This window comes from Coloeus monedula (assembly GCF_965178545.1).
Source record: "Coloeus monedula genome assembly, chromosome: 30".
NCBI classification, from domain to species: Eukaryota; Metazoa; Chordata; class Aves; order Passeriformes; family Corvidae; genus Coloeus; species Coloeus monedula.
The window spans coordinates 2236065-2250337 of NC_138810.1; the positions used below are offsets into that span (position 1 = coordinate 2236065).

General features: G+C 59.7%; 2 protein-coding genes across 2 annotated transcripts; both read left to right on the top strand.

Moving 5' to 3' along the window:
* The first annotated feature begins 1165 nt into the window (after nt 1-1165).
* Nucleotides 1166-9339, top strand: PTGES3 (prostaglandin E synthase 3). Its single transcript, XM_082299030.1, has 8 exons — nt 1166-1299; nt 6214-6327; nt 6420-6489; nt 6923-7021; nt 7227-7316; nt 7524-7586; nt 7986-8010; nt 8444-9339. Coding segments are annotated over exons 1-8 (483 nt in total). The 5' UTR covers nt 1166-1297; the 3' UTR covers nt 8464-9339.
* An 841-nt stretch (nt 9340-10180) lies between these two features.
* ATP5F1B (ATP synthase F1 subunit beta) lies at nt 10181-13634 on the top strand. The gene is made up of 10 exons (XM_082299126.1): nt 10181-10355; nt 10960-11142; nt 11461-11635; nt 11774-11895; nt 12137-12321; nt 12434-12592; nt 12667-12789; nt 12873-13085; nt 13173-13374; nt 13451-13634. The coding sequence occupies exons 1-10, from the start codon at nt 10208-10210 to the stop codon at nt 13546-13548; spliced, it is 1608 nt and encodes a 535-aa protein (XP_082155252.1). The 5' UTR covers nt 10181-10207; the 3' UTR covers nt 13549-13634.
* Nucleotides 13635-14273: the final 639 nt, after the last annotated feature.

A 14273-nucleotide genomic window follows, 5' to 3' on the forward strand; every position in this document is an offset into this window, starting at 1 on the left:
CTGGAACACCACCTGCCCGTTCCCTCCTTTCCTTCCTGTCCCAGAGCCTGGCTGGACACGAGCCCGGGTCAGCGCTGTGCTGGGCTCAGTCGGCTGCAGGGTCACCCCTTCATCCCCTCAGGGTTCCCCTCAGGGGGGCTCCTCACTTCCCTGCAGCAGGCAGGAATGGGGAATCATGGATGAGGGAAAAAGGCTGTAGATGTAGGCTGTGGACTCCAGGAAAGCCTTTGGGACAGGGTGCACTCCTTGGGGTTAAAACGTGGCTGGTGGCTGGGCCCATAGGGTGGTGGGGAATGGGGCTATGTCCAGGTGGTGGCCATGTCAGGGACAGAGCCCTGTGTGATGTCTTTATCCATGATCTGGGTGAGGGGATTGAGGGCACCTTGGTTTGTGGATGACACCAGCTTGGGTGGGATATTGATCTGCTGGAAGGGAGGAGGCTCTGCAGAGGGATCTGGACAGGATGGATCCATGGGCTGAGGCCAGTGGGTCGACAAGGCACCAACCCTGTGGAATGCTCCAGGTTGGGAATAGGAGCTGGAAAGCTGGGAAAGGCCCTGGGGTGCTATGCCAGCGGCTGGACACGAGCCCAGGTGTGCCCAGGTGGGCAAAAGGCCGATGGCACCTGGGATTATCGTCCAGTGCTGGGTCCAGTTCTGGCCCTCACGGCCACAGAGACACTGAGGGGCCGGAGCGTGGCCAGAGCTGGCCAAGGGCTGGGCCAGCAGGAGAAGGGTCTGGAGAACTCCTGAGGGAGCTGGGAAAGGGGCTCAGCCTGGAGCGAAGGAGGCTCAGGAGGGACCTTTTCACCCCACAACTCCCTGACAGGAGAGCGGAGCCGGGTGGGGTCGGGCTCTGCTCCCAGGGAACACCAGGATGAGGGCAGGAGGGGGGTCCCGGGGGTCCCCTTCCCGCTCCGCCCCCCACCCAATTCCCGGGCCGCACTGCGCATGCGCGCCGAGAAGCTGCTGGAAGGGCAGCGGGCGGGGGCGCGCGCGGGGCGGGGGCGCGCGCCGGGGGGGGCCGCGCACGCGCGGTGGCGGCGGCGGGAGGAGGCGGCGCGCGCGGGGCGCGGGGATTTTGCTGCGTCACCACGGGCCGAGCGCGCGCGGGGCATTGTGGGAGCGAGGCCGCGCCGAGCCCCGAGCCCGCCCGGAGCCACCGGAGCCGCCGCCGGAGCCCCCGGAGCCCTCCCGGCACCGCCCGACCGCGACCGCGCCGCCCACACAGCTCGCGACACCGCCCGGAGCCCGACCCGCACCCGCAGGAGCGTCCGCCAGAGCCGTCGCCATCCGCCATGTGAGGCCTGGGGGTGGTAGCGGCGCGGGCAGGCCCCGCCGGGCCGCGAGCGCTGCTCCGGGAGCCGCCCCGGCGCCGCCGAGCGCGGGCTCCCGCCGCGTGCTGACCTTGGGCGGCCCCGCCGGCGGGCGCTGGCGCCGGTGGGTCTTGCCCCGGTTATTGGTTGGGCCCGGCCCCGGTTACCGGGTGAGGGCGGAGCGCCCCGGCTCGACCGCCGGCCCCGGTTACTGGCTCGGTCCCGGCGTACCGCGATCCGGGCGGGACGTGCCGTCCCCGCTCCGGGCTGCGCGGAATGAATGGGGCTGCGCGGGGCGGCCCGGGTGGCGGGGGGTGCTCGGGGCGTGTTGCGCGTTTCTCGGTGGGTCGGTGGCCACCGGCATGTGCCGAACGGTGGCGGCCGAATCCGCGGAAAACTCCCGGTAAGTAACGCGTGGAACCATCCAGAGCGTGCAGGCGAGCGAATCTGTTTGTAAACTTCCACTTTTCCACGTAAAATCCATCCCTGGGATTTGCCCCGTCCCTGAAAGTGTCCGAGGCCAGGCTGGACAGGGCTTGGAACAGCCTGATCTGGTGGAAGGTGTCGCTGCCCATGGCAGCGGGTGGAACGGGATGGGCTTTAAGGTCCCTTCCAACCCAAACCATTCCAGAATTCCGTGAAAAAACCGAGGAATAACAAAAAGGCCCCTCAGGAAGGGGTGGGAGCACATGGAAACCCCCGGGGCAGCCGTGGTGCTGCTCTGCCCGGTGCAGGTGAGCTGCTGGATCTCCTCTGCGAGGGTGTCCACGTGCATCCCGAGCGGAATCCCGCGCTCCCCGGTGCCCGGGCTGCCTTGCCAAGGAGCCCTAATTAACCGCCTTCGTTGGAATTCTCCCGGGGCTGCTTCAGCGACCCAAAACCAGCACGAGCTGCTCGTGGCAGAGCTCTGGTCAACGTGAGTGTCCCCTCGCAGCGCTCAGGAAAGAAGAGCCAGGGTTTTCTGTGTGCAGGATGACGCTCAAGAGGGAAAACTGGCTGGGGAAGAGCTGCACTGCCCCGGGAGCTGCAGGCAGCATTCCCACGTCTCCAGTGACAGGACAAGGGGAAATGGCTTCAAACTGCCAGAGAGCCGGGTTAGGTGGGATATTGGGGAAAAAATTCCTCCCTCTGAGGGTGTTGAGGCATTGGAATGGATTTTCCAGAGGATGCCCCATCCCTGGAGGTGTCCAAGGCCAGGTTGGACGGGGCTTGGAGCAGCCTGGGGTAGTGGGAGGTGTCCCTGCCCATGGCACGGGGGGAGACTGGATGAGCTTCAAGGTCCCTTCCAACCCAAACCATTCCATGATTCTGTGACCTCCATGTGTCTGGCTGGAAGGACTGGAGGCAGTAGCACTTCCTGAGGTTTTGTTTTGTCAGGAATTTGGTCTGAGGACAGCATTACCCATTGGGGACCAGTGGCTTTTGGTCCCTTGTCCCCAGCCAGGCTTTTACTTTTGTTCTGAAACCCTGAACAGCAGAGGTGCTTCATCTTAATGTGAGTGAAAGTGAGAGAACTGTGATCAAGTTGGAGTTTTTTCATGTAATTTCTGTAGATTTCATCATCCTGAAACTGCAGCACTGCTGCCTCTGTGTAGAATCATCTAAAATCTAAAATGAGGCGCTTTTTAATGAGAAAAAGCACCTTTCCAGGGTGTATAAATGAAAAGTCATTTTGTAAAACAGGTTTTATTGCTGTCTCGGAGGGGAAAATCTTGCTGAGGGTCTGACTCCAGCAGTGTCCTCGAGCTGTAGGAACTGTCAGGATGCTTCCAGGAGACAAAGATTCCATAGGCGCAGGCTATGGATGAGGAGCACAAGGAGAGCTTTGGGAACTTCCTCAGTGCCACAGATGGGGAGGGATTTGAGATTCCACTGGTGAGTTCAGCGTGTCAGGAGCCGCTGCTGTGCCAAAGACCGGGAGCTATCCATGGATATCCTACAGAGCCCCCATGGATTGGGCAGAGCTCTGAGGGCTCTGTGGTGAAGCTGAGCCTCCATGTTGCCCATCAGTGCTGCTGGGAAGGTTCTAGAACCTGTTCCACAGTGCTGGAATAACGATTGTCATTGGAATGTGGGGACTGGAAGAGCCAGAGGAGCTGCGGGGTGGCTGTGGCTGCTCAGGAAGTCCCCAAAACACAGGTGGATGGGACAGAGGAGATCCTCACCCTAACAGAGCACTGGGAACCAGGCTGGAGCACGCTGAAATTCCCTTTTCTTTTCCCAAGAGATCAATCCCATGGGAGTGCTGGATAACCAAAACCTCCTTGGCAGGAGGCCGAGCTCCCTCGGGATTTGAGTGAGCAGGATGGAGGAGCTCTGTAACAGGTGGCTGCCCACGAGTCCCGGTGGTGGGTCAGTGCCTGTGAGAGGAGATTCTCCGTGGGTGTGTGGGAACACTGGGAGCACGGGGAGCACGTGCACGGCTCCCCACGGGCTGCTGCGTGTGGTTGTCTCCTGGGAATCTCCGTGTGGGCAGGAGACAAAAAGGAGCTGCGGCTTCCGCCTCATCCCAACTCTCCGGCAGGTCCTGTGGTACTGGTTGGAACGGTGAGGCCTGACTGAAGCTCACAGGGAGGTTTCCCTCCTCCCTTTGGGAGGTTGAGATTGGAAAAGCAGATAAAAGGAGGAGAGGCAGCTCCAGCGAATTCCGGGCACGGGGTGAATTCCCGGGAAAGCAGCATGGGTTTAGGTTCAGAAGCGTGAATTATGGCCGAATAAAACTTATCTGGGACTTCACTGCTCTCCAGCTCGGACGGGTGTGTGTTTCCTTGGGCTGAGTAGGATTTCTGGAAGTGCTGTGAGTTCTGTTGGTGCCTCAAATCCCCGATCCTGGCGGAGATGCCGAGGTCACGGCCGAGAGCCGGGACGCGTGCGGCTCCCTGGGAAGGCTGGAGATGTCTCCATTGACATTGAGAACTGGGAAGTGTTAACACCATTCAGCCCCTGCGTCATCCAGGCAGGGACACTGAGATTTCTGTTGGATAACGGGGCTGGAGCGACGTTCCAAGTGCCCCACGCTGGGGGGTTTTGTCTCCCAGCACACAGGGAGCAGAGCGGGGCATTTCTCATCCTCCTTTCCTTTTGAGAGTCTTTCATTCCCTGTTAAAAAAGAGGAAATCTGTGTCCAAGAAGGGTTTAAAAATACCCCAGTAAGAAAATCGCTGCTCTGCTGCTGCACTTCACCTGAATAAGGTGATAATTAACATTCCCTAAAATGCTGCAGCAAGTTTTCACCCCTGGAACAGCATCTTGCTGAAACTCAAGGCTGAATTCAGAATCCACTTGTTTTTATGCTCTTGGTAATGAAATCCTTGGACATGGGTCTCTGACCAGGTGTTCTTGCACCTACAAGAGGTGTTGGGGCTGCCCGAGGCATCGTGGCCATTCTGCTGCCTTTCCTTGAGCTGGCACCAGTGTGTCCAAGGACCTGGTGGCACTGGGGGAGCTCAGAGGTGGCTGGTTTGGGGTTCAGCTGGAGCTGGGCTGTGCCATGGTTGGGTTCATCCCAGGGAAATATGGACGGGAACATGTAGGAGCCTTTGGGTGTGTCACTTTGCTAAATGTGCCACAGCTCAATGCCAGCAATTAATTGATGATCAGGTGAGTCAAAATGTGATCTGGACGTTTAGGAAAGGTCAGCTTAACAAAAGGTCTGAAAAGTTCAGGTTTTGGTCAGATACTGGCTTAGAGAGCAGCACAAGCTGCTGTCACAGGCTGTGTCACATCGACTTCCCTGCTTGAGATCCTTATCCAGCTCAGAGCCTTCCACCTCATCCCACTGCAGCTCTCAGCTGGGAAAAATTCCTCCCTGAGAGGCTGGTGAGGCACAGGAATGGCAGATAAAGGGGGAATGGTTAAAGAGGAGATTAAGATGGGATATTAGGATGAAATTCCTCCCTGTGAGGTCCTGGAATGGATTTCCCAGAGCAGCTGTGGCTGCCCCTGGATCCCTGGCAGTGTCCAAGGCCAGGTTGGACAGGGCTTGGAACAACCTGGGATTGTGGAAGGTGTCCCTGCCATGGCAGGGGGTGGCACTGGCTGAACTTTAAGGTCCCTCCCAACCCCAACCGTTCCATGATTCCCTGATCTCGGGAAGACAAACGAGTGTGAGGAACACCCGTGGCCTCTGTGCCGTAGCAACAGCCCTGCTGGGAGGCTGTTTGGTTCTCCTGGAATGCAGGCGTTCCCTGGGCTCGGCCTCAGTTGCCAGGGAAGGACTGGAAGGGGGGGGGGAGGAGGTGTTCAAGCCCAGCCAGGTCGTTTTCCCCGCTCCACAGAGCACAGAGTGCTGCAGGTGAGTTCTCAGGGTGGAACTGCAAACACAGGAGTTGGTCGAGAGCTCTGTGGCTTTCCCAGCCCCCCTGGACACGCTGTTGCTTTTTGAGGTGGTTGTGCAAAGGCAGAAGAACTCCAAAGTGCATGGGAATCCCAGTGTGAGTACTTGGGAGGTTGTAAAGAGGTTGGAGGAGTGATTTTCCAACCTGTGCTGACTTAACTGGGTCTTAATCATAGCAAATCCATTTACAGTATCAATACCCCCAAAAATGGGGGTTTTTCAGTAGTTTTACTTTAGGTTACTCTGAAACCATGCAGCTGTTGGAGGTGGTGGAGCTGCTGCCACAGTCTGTACTAGCTCATCCTGAAGTTTATCAAAATCTTGATCTGCTGAAATGTTTATTTCAGTCTCAGATTTCAGTAGCTCCTCCCAGGAGCTTTCTGGGGGCGTCACACACCGAATGCATCATTTCGTTTTATTCCTGCTCTCTCTTTTCAGCTTTAAGCCCCTTTAAAGAATAACAGTAAGCTCAAAATGCAGGTTTTAAGCGCAGAAAAAAGGCTTTTTTGGTGGATTTTTTGATGAAAATCAATGCCCTCGTGTGTCCCTGCTGTGCCCACAGGCAGCCTGCCTCTGCAAAGTGGTACGACCGGAGGGACTACGTCTTTATCGAGTTCTGTGTTGAAGACAGCAAAGACGTAAATGTAAATTTTGAAAAGTCCAAACTCACGTTCAGGTGAGTAACTCGGGCCCAGGGAGGGCTGAGGAGAAGCAGATTTGTTCTATAACATGTTTCGGGCTAAATACCGATTTCTTTTTCTCTTGCAGTTGTCTTGGAGGAAGTGATAACTTTAAACATTTAAATGAAATTGATCTTTTTAATAATATCGATCCAAATGTGAGTATCCTCTTGACTTTTCCCAGCTTCTCAGTGCTGGAGCCTGGTGAGGGGCTGGCACAGGTTGTCCAGAGAAATTACAGATGTTCCATCCCTGGAAGTGCTCAAGGCCAGGTTGGAGCAACCTGGGTTAGTGGAAGGTGTCCCTGCTCGTGGCAGGAGGGTGGAACTGGATGGGCTTTAATGTCCTTTCCAACCCAAACCATTCCATGGTGATCCTAAAAAAACCACCATCTTCTTTAGGCTGTTCCCTGGATTTTGGGAAATTTACTCCTTGGAAGATAAAAGCTCAAACTCCAGATCCATGAAACCTTCTCTGGGTGGTATTTTCCAGGACAAGGAATAAGGGAAGAGGTTAAGATAAAGGAGGGATGTCAGCAGTTCCTGGTGAAGGTCATCCTGGTGGTACTAATGGGTGTTTGGTCTTTTTCAGGAATCAAAGCATAAAAGAACAGACAGATCCATCTTGTGTTGTTTACGAAAAGGAGAGTCTGGTCAGGCATGGCCAAGGTTAACAAAAGAGAGGGCAAAGGTGGGTTTGGGCATCTGCTGCCTCCCCTGGCTTTTAATTTAGTGAATATTTGGGTCATGTTCAAATTTTGGAGCAGTTTTGGGTGACTTTCCTGCTCCTGATCCGACGGCAGCTCTCATTAACCTGCCTCTTGTAACTGACAGCCAGTTACTTCCTTGTCCTTAAATAATTCCTTGTCCTTAAATAACTCCTGGTGTTGGTGCAGCTCAACTGGCTCAGCGTGGACTTCAACAACTGGAAAGACTGGGAAGATGACTCAGATGAAGACATGTCCAATTTTGATCGCTTTTCCGAGGTAGGGGACAACGAATTCCTGGAGTTCGGGGGTTGCCAGGCAATGAATCCGGGGATTTTTTGTACCATCACTTTGTAATTCCTGCATGGGGGACCTGATTTGTTAAAGCAGGGGGGGGCCTGTTGGTTTAGAACCAATTCAGGCTGGTTTTGGGTGGAAGGTGGGTTTGGATTCATCCTGAAGTGGGGCTGTTGTGTCTCTGAGCAGATGATGAACAACATGGGAGGAGACGACGACGTAGACTTGCCAGAAGTAGATGGGGCAGATGATGTGAGTACATGTGGGTGGAGTAAACACCTGCAGGGCTGGCTCCAAAGTCCTGCACTCGCCCCTCAGCCCTGCAAAAGGCTTAAACAGCCCCAAACCTTGATTGCACAGGTGATGTCACCTGGGGAAGCCACTTCCCTCCCCTCTCAGTGCCAGGGATGCCAGTTCGGTGTCTGTGTCTCTGTGCACTGACAGGGGTTCATTGCGGGTCTGTGGGCTCTGCAGTGAGGCCAAACTGAGCTCACTGAGTCCTTTGGAACTTGGAGTTCCTCAAAATCCCTGCTCTGCCCGAGAGGGGATCCAGATTTGGGAACAGCAGCTCTTTGCTGGCGGGGGGGTGGGAGAGGAAAAGCGCCTTCAGCGCCGTCTGCTCCACTTAAGGTTGTTTGTTCTCCTTTCCAGGACTCACCAGACAGTGATGATGAAAGTAAGTTGTTGTTTTCCCCTCACACACCTGCTGAAAGCTCCGAGCCGGCCTCGGGCAGGGCCAGCAGATGTTCATCCTGGCTGCCAGCTAAAGCCAGCACTGGGAGACAAATCTAATCTGGGAAAGCCTCTCCACGCAAGCCCCAAATACCAGTTTGACCTTCCCAAAGCAGCTGCAGTCCCAGGGAGGCTTTGGCTTTAGGAGCAGCACGTGCTCGGGGTGGCTCTGGCACGGATTTCCCTCGGGAAGAGCCAGGGGGAGAGATCAGAGGCCCCAAACTGCCCTGTGACCTCCTTGGTTGGAGGCCAGGTCGTCTTGCTTGTGTCCCTTGTGACGTAATAGTGCTCTGGGAGCTTTTAAAAACCAACCAAGCAAAAAATAAAACCCACAAACCAATCCTAAACCACTAACTGTCTTCTCTCTTTCCCTCTAGAAATGCCAGATCTGGAGTAAGGCAAACTGTTGTCTTCAGGGTTTTGGGGAAAGAAGTTCATCACAACATTTCATAATTGAGATAAGAATTCCTGAGTTGATAGCCAGCCCTAAAGGGAGATCCTGCATCCTTTAACCCATTTTCAGTCCATTTTAAATGGCTTCACTGATGGTAGGTGTGTCCCATGGCACGGGGCGGTCTTAAAGCCACGAGAGGCAATAACGTTATGCATGAACCGTTTTCCAGACTTCCAAAAAAACAAGAAAAAAACCCACCAAACCAACCCAATTGAGGTGTAGGCAATCCGTACTGAACAGTTGCAATAAAGTTTACAGAGCCTCCTTGCCTCGTAGCAGATGTAATTACAATGGGAGAACCCTGAATTAACACCGAGTGGTAAACGAGCATTTTTTTTCCCCTTCCCCCCCTCCCTCCCTGCCCCTCCACGGCCTAAAATTGTCCATTTGTACCGGGAACAAAACTTGTTGTCATCGGCTCCCCAAATTTAGCAGGCGAGGCGCATCCCTCTGTGGTGTCTTCAGGTCTGTTCCACTAAAAGTTTGTATTGAAAAGGAAAACTTTCAATTCTCCTTGTTTGGTGTTCGCCCCCGAGCCCCGACCGGTGCCGGTGGCCGGAGCCTGCCCCTGGTCCCGTGTGACCCCCAGACCTTTCCACCTCCTCGCCCGGGGTGCGAGTGGCTGTACATTGTTGCTTGTCAATCTGTACATTTAGACCAAATCGTATTTGCACTGTGGGTTTGGCAGCAAGTGACAGACCGTGGGGCGCGCGGGCGCCTGCGACCGGGCTGAAAAACCTCAATTTATGTTCAGAGCAGCTGGGATTTTTTTAATGTCTGCATTCTTTCTAATAAACTGTTGAAGACTCCCTGGCTCTCCTTCGGCCTGGGCCCTGTGCATTCCTCAGCGCCGCGGGGACACGTGGGTCAGCGGGGTGGGATCCCCTCCTGGCAGGGGTCAGTGGTTGGGATCCCCTCCCATTGGGAATAATAGGGGTCAGTGGGGCAGGTTCCGGGAGTCAGGAGGGTGGGATCCCCTAATGCCCTACGATGTGGGGCAGTTTGGGGCTGGTGGGGTGGGATCCCTTCCTATGGAGGGCAGGTGGGGAGGGTTCCCCCCTCTCTTGGGGGGCAGCAGAGAAATGGGAGAGGGGCCCCAGTCCGTCGGGGTGGGGTGGGGTTTTGGCTCCTGGGACAGAGCAGGGCCCGGTGGCTCGGGCTCAGCCCGTTACGGGGCGGCTCCTGGGGACTCTACAACGGCACCCGGCCGTGTGAGGCGGACACGGCGTCCGGGCGGGGCGGTGCGTACGCGGGCCCGGTGAGGGGCGGCCCTCTCGGGGCGGTGCCGTGACGCGGGGTGGAGCAAAACCGCAAAGGGGGTGGAGGAGGGCCCGTCACGGGCCCGGTGCGGCCGGCGCGGCCTCGTTCGCGGTCACGGCGCCCGCCCAAGGACAAGCGCGGGACACGTGCGCTGCCGCTTCCGCTGACCTTCGCCCGGGACACGCCCCTTCCCGCACGTCACCCTATCAGACTGCAGCGCGCTTTGACAGACGGACTCAAAACCCAATCGCGAAGAGGCGCAGAGAGGGCGCCGCATCGGTGTGACCAATGGGAGCGCGAATTTTCCCGGCGCCTCTCGGCGGGACAGCCAATGGGTGCGCGGTGCGGCGGTGACGCGCGGCTCGGCGGCCCCGCCCTGCGGGGGCCGTGAGGGGCGGGCGGGACGCGGGGCTCAGTCGGCGCCGCCATGTTGGGGCTCGCGGGTCGTGCCGCCGCCGCCGCCGCCGCCGCCGCGGCTCGGCCGCTGCTGCCCCGCGGGGCCACCCCGGGCCGGGACCTCCTCCCGCTCCTCCTCGGCCGCGGGGCCGCCCCGGCCGCCGCCGCCGTCGGGGCGCGTGAGTGCGGGGCGGGCCGGGGTCACCTTGGGGCCTGAGCGGGCAGGGGGCGCGGGGTGCCGGTGGTCAGGTCCCCGTTACCGCGATGGGGTGCGGTGTGCCGAGCGGGCAGGGCGAGGGGATGGGCTGCGGCAGTGGAGCAGCGGCCCTGGTGGGTGGGCGTGGGGGCACTCAGGCGCTGCAGGGGCTTCGGGTGTACCGGGGGAGGGGGTTCCGGGGGTCCTGGGTGCGCTGAGGGAAGGGGGTTCGAGGGTCCTGCGTGCCCTGATGGGGGGTGCAGGGACTGCGGCTGTACCTGGAGTGGGGTGCAGAGGTCCCAGGTGCGCTGAGGAGGGTTCAGGGGGTCCTGGGTGTATCGAAGGAGGGGGGCCAGGGGCTCCTGGGTGCATCAAGAGAGGGGGGTCAAGGGTGCACCGAGCGGGGTGTGAGGATTCAGGGTGCACTGAGCAAGGGGGCTCAGGGGGTCCTGAGTGCACCGAGGGGGTTCAGGGGTCTCGGGCACACCCCACGAGCTGCAGGGGAGCCCCATCACCGCACCCGCAAGGCACACGGAGCCCGGAGCTGCCCTGCCCCGGCTGACCTTGACTCGTCCCTCTCCCCCCAGGACGGGACTATGCCGCCCAGGCAGCCCCCGCCGCCAAGGCCGGCTCCACCACCGGCCGCATCGTGGCCGTCATCGGGGCCGTGGTGGATGTGCAGTTCGACGAGGGGCTGCCCCCCATCCTGAACGCCCTTGAGGTGCAGGGCAGGGAGACTCGGCTGGTGCTGGAGGTGGCTCAGCACCTGGGTGAGCACCTGGCGTGAGGAAGGAGGGCATGGGGAGGGGTCCTCCTGTGATGATGATTCCAATGACTTTCGTTCTCCTGAGCTTGCTGAAGCCATGGATTTCAATCTGAGGAGAAGGAAAATGGCTGCCCGAGGGCTGTGGCTGCAGGGCTGGAGCATGGGCTCGGTTTTCCTCAGGGCTATTTTATTCCTGCGGCTCCTCTTGGTCATTCTCCCAGCAGAATGTCCCCTTGGCAGGACTTGGGGAAGCCACCAGCAGCTGTCCCCAGGGTCAGCCTGAGGACACCGTGGTGACTGTGCTGTCCTTGGGCCTTGGCAGGGGAGAACACCGTGCGCACCATTGCCATGGATGGCACAGAAGGGCTGGTGAGGGGACAGAAGGTGCTGGACTCTGGTGCTCCCATCCGCATCCCCGTGGGCCCTGAGACCCTGGGCAGGATCATGAATGTCATCGGGGAACCCATCGACGAGAGGGGCCCCATCACGACCAAACAGTGAGTGACACACGAGGTGTGAGCAGGGATGTGGCTCTGGCTCTCCTGGGTCACAGCGGGGCCTGTCCCCTGCCAGCCCCCAGCCCCAGGGGGCTCAGAGCAGCTGCCCACCCCCTTCCTCTCCTCCTCCTGCTCCAGGTTTGCTGCTATCCACGCCGAGGCCCCCGAGTTCGTGGAGATGAGCGTCGAGCAGGAGATCCTGGTGACAGGGATCAAGGTTGTGGATCTGTTGGCTCCCTACGCCAAGGGTGGCAAGATCGGTACGTGACCCCCAGAGCAGGGGTGGGTCTGGGGAGGGGGCACCCAGCGGTCCCTCTGGGATTCCCAGCAGTTCCTCTGGGGAACTTTTCCTTCACTGATGATTCACTCTATGACTTTCGTTCTCCTGAGCTTGCTGAAGCAACGCTTTTTGTATCTGAGGAGGAAAGAGCTGAAGGGAGACCCTGGGGGCAGCTAGGCTGGCATGGGGCTGAGCAGGATCCTTGCTTCCCCCCTTGCCAGGTTTGTTTGGAGGTGCTGGTGTCGGCAAGACCGTGCTGATCATGGAGCTGATCAACAACGTGGCCAAGGCCCACGGTGGTTACTCGGTGTTCGCTGGCGTGGGCGAGAGAACCCGCGAGGGCAACGACTTGTACCATGAGATGATCGAGTCTGGGGTCATCAACCTGAAAGATGCCACTTCCAAGGTGTGTGGAGTCCCCCAGAGGGATGCTGGATCCCCTGGGAAGGTTCTGGATCCCTTGACGCAGTGCCAGGCGTGGCAGTGGCACCGTGCTCACCCCAGGGTCCCACCCGCAGGTCGCCCTGGTCTACGGGCAGATGAACGAGCCCCCGGGCGCCCGTGCCAGGGTGGCCCTGACAGGGCTGACGGTGGCCGAGTACTTCAGGGACCAGGAGGGTCAGGATGTGTTGCTCTTCATCGACAACATCTTCCGCTTCACCCAGGCTGGCTCCGAGGTCTGTGCTGGGCACAGGGAGGGTGCACCGAGCCCCCCCTTGTGCTCTGTCCCCTCACCTCTGTCCCCTCACAGGTGTCGGCCCTGCTGGGCAGAATCCCCTCAGCCGTGGGCTACCAGCCCACGCTGGCCACTGACATGGGCACCATGCAGGAGCGCATCACCACCACGCGCAAGGGCTCCATCACCTCGGTGCAGGTGAGGGCTGCACCGGCCCCAGCGTCCTGGGCGGCTGCGTCACCTGCCTGGGACCGACTGTCCCCAACCTTCTGTGTCCCCAGGCCATTTATGTGCCGGCCGACGACTTGACTGACCCTGCGCCTGCCACCACCTTTGCCCACTTGGACGCCACCACGGTGTTGTCCCGTGCCATCGCCGAGCTGGGCATCTACCCGGCCGTGGACCCCCTGGACTCCACCTCCCGCATCATGGACCCCAACATCGTGGGCCCTGAGCACTACGACGTGGCTCGGGGTGTGCAGAAGATCCTGCAGGTGAGGGGGCCGGGGTAGCCCCTCCCCATGGGCTGCTGGGGTGGGGGATCAGCGCTGGTCACTCACCCCATGTGTCCCCCTCCCCAGGACTATAAGTCACTGCAGGACATCATCGCCATCCTGGGCATGGACGAGCTGTCCGAGGAGGACAAACTGACTGTGGCCCGCGCCCGCAAGATCCAGCGGTTCCTGTCCCAGCCCTTCCAGGTGGCAGAGGTCTTCACTGGCCACATGGGCAAGTTGGTGCCACTCAAAGAGACCATCAAGGGCTTCAAGCAGATCCTGGCAGGTGAGGTGGCCCCCAGGGGGCCTGGGGGAGCCCGGCTGGGCCTCCCACTCCCCCCTGACACGGTGTCTCTCCCCAGGTGAATACGACCACCTGCCTGAGCAGGCCTTCTACATGGTGGGGCCCATCGAGGAGGCGGTGGCCAAGGCAGAGAAGCTGGCAGAGGAACATGCCTGAGCCCCCCTGACCACCCCCACCCCCGGCTCCGCTGGGGCCGGCCCCCCAGTATTTAACATTTCCAATAAAACATCGGTGAAAACGTTCCCAGGCTCTGTGTGCTGTGGCTGCTGCTCCCAGGGGGCTGGAGGGGTCTGGATCCTGGGAGCCCCCCAGCCCTGGGGCTCCCCCTGACCCCCTCACCCCAGGATCTCCTCCATGGGGGGGTTGTGCTGGATTCTTTCCCAGCTGCTGCAGCAGTGCAGGGACCCCGGCCCTGGGGGTTCCCCAGGAGGGCAAAGAGTCCCCCCTTGTTTTACGGGGTCCCCAGGAGTGGGGGGGAACCCCCTCCTCCCATGGGGCCCCCAGAACAGCAGCGTCCCCCCTCCACTGCACGGACAGCGCGGGGGGGGGACAGATGCTGGTGCCGTGTCACTCCCCAGCCCTGTGTGTCCGTCTGTCTGTCCCAGTCCCCGCCGTTCCCCCCGCCCCCCCGCGCAGCTCCAGCTCCACCATTTCGCAGCACAAAGAGCCGCCCCGGCCCGGCCCCGGCAGCTGCCACTTTGTCCACGGGGTCCCGGGGGGCCGCCCCGGCCCGACCTCGCCCAGTGCGGGGCTGGGGAACGCCCGCCCCGAGGGTCCCAGGACCACCCCCAACTCCCCACCCCCCCCCCCCCCCCCCCTGCTCCGCCGGTGACCCCCCCGGTGCCGGGCTCTGCTCAACCCCACGGAGGAACGGGGTCCCG

What these genes read in the sequence shown, in the direction of transcription:
- ATP5F1B (XM_082299126.1), top strand. Translation starts at nt 10,208, where the DNA reads ATGTTGGGGCTCGCGGGTCGTGCCGCCGCCGCCGCCGCCGCCGCCGCG. An exon ending in GGAGGTGGCTCAGCACCTGG is followed by an intron (nt 11,143 to 11,460) that starts GTGAGCACCTGG and finishes GGGCCTTGGCAG; the next exon opens with GGGAGAACACCGTGCGCACC. An exon ending in TCACCCAGGCTGGCTCCGAG is followed by an intron (nt 12,593 to 12,666) that starts GTCTGTGCTGGG and finishes GTCCCCTCACAG; the next exon opens with GTGTCGGCCCTGCTGGGCAG.
- PTGES3 (XM_082299030.1), top strand. An exon ending in AAGTCCAAACTCACGTTCAG is followed by an intron (nt 6,328 to 6,419) that starts GTGAGTAACTCG and finishes TTTCTCTTGCAG; the next exon opens with TTGTCTTGGAGGAAGTGATA. An exon ending in TTAATAATATCGATCCAAAT is followed by an intron (nt 6,490 to 6,922) that starts GTGAGTATCCTC and finishes GGTCTTTTTCAG; the next exon opens with GAATCAAAGCATAAAAGAAC.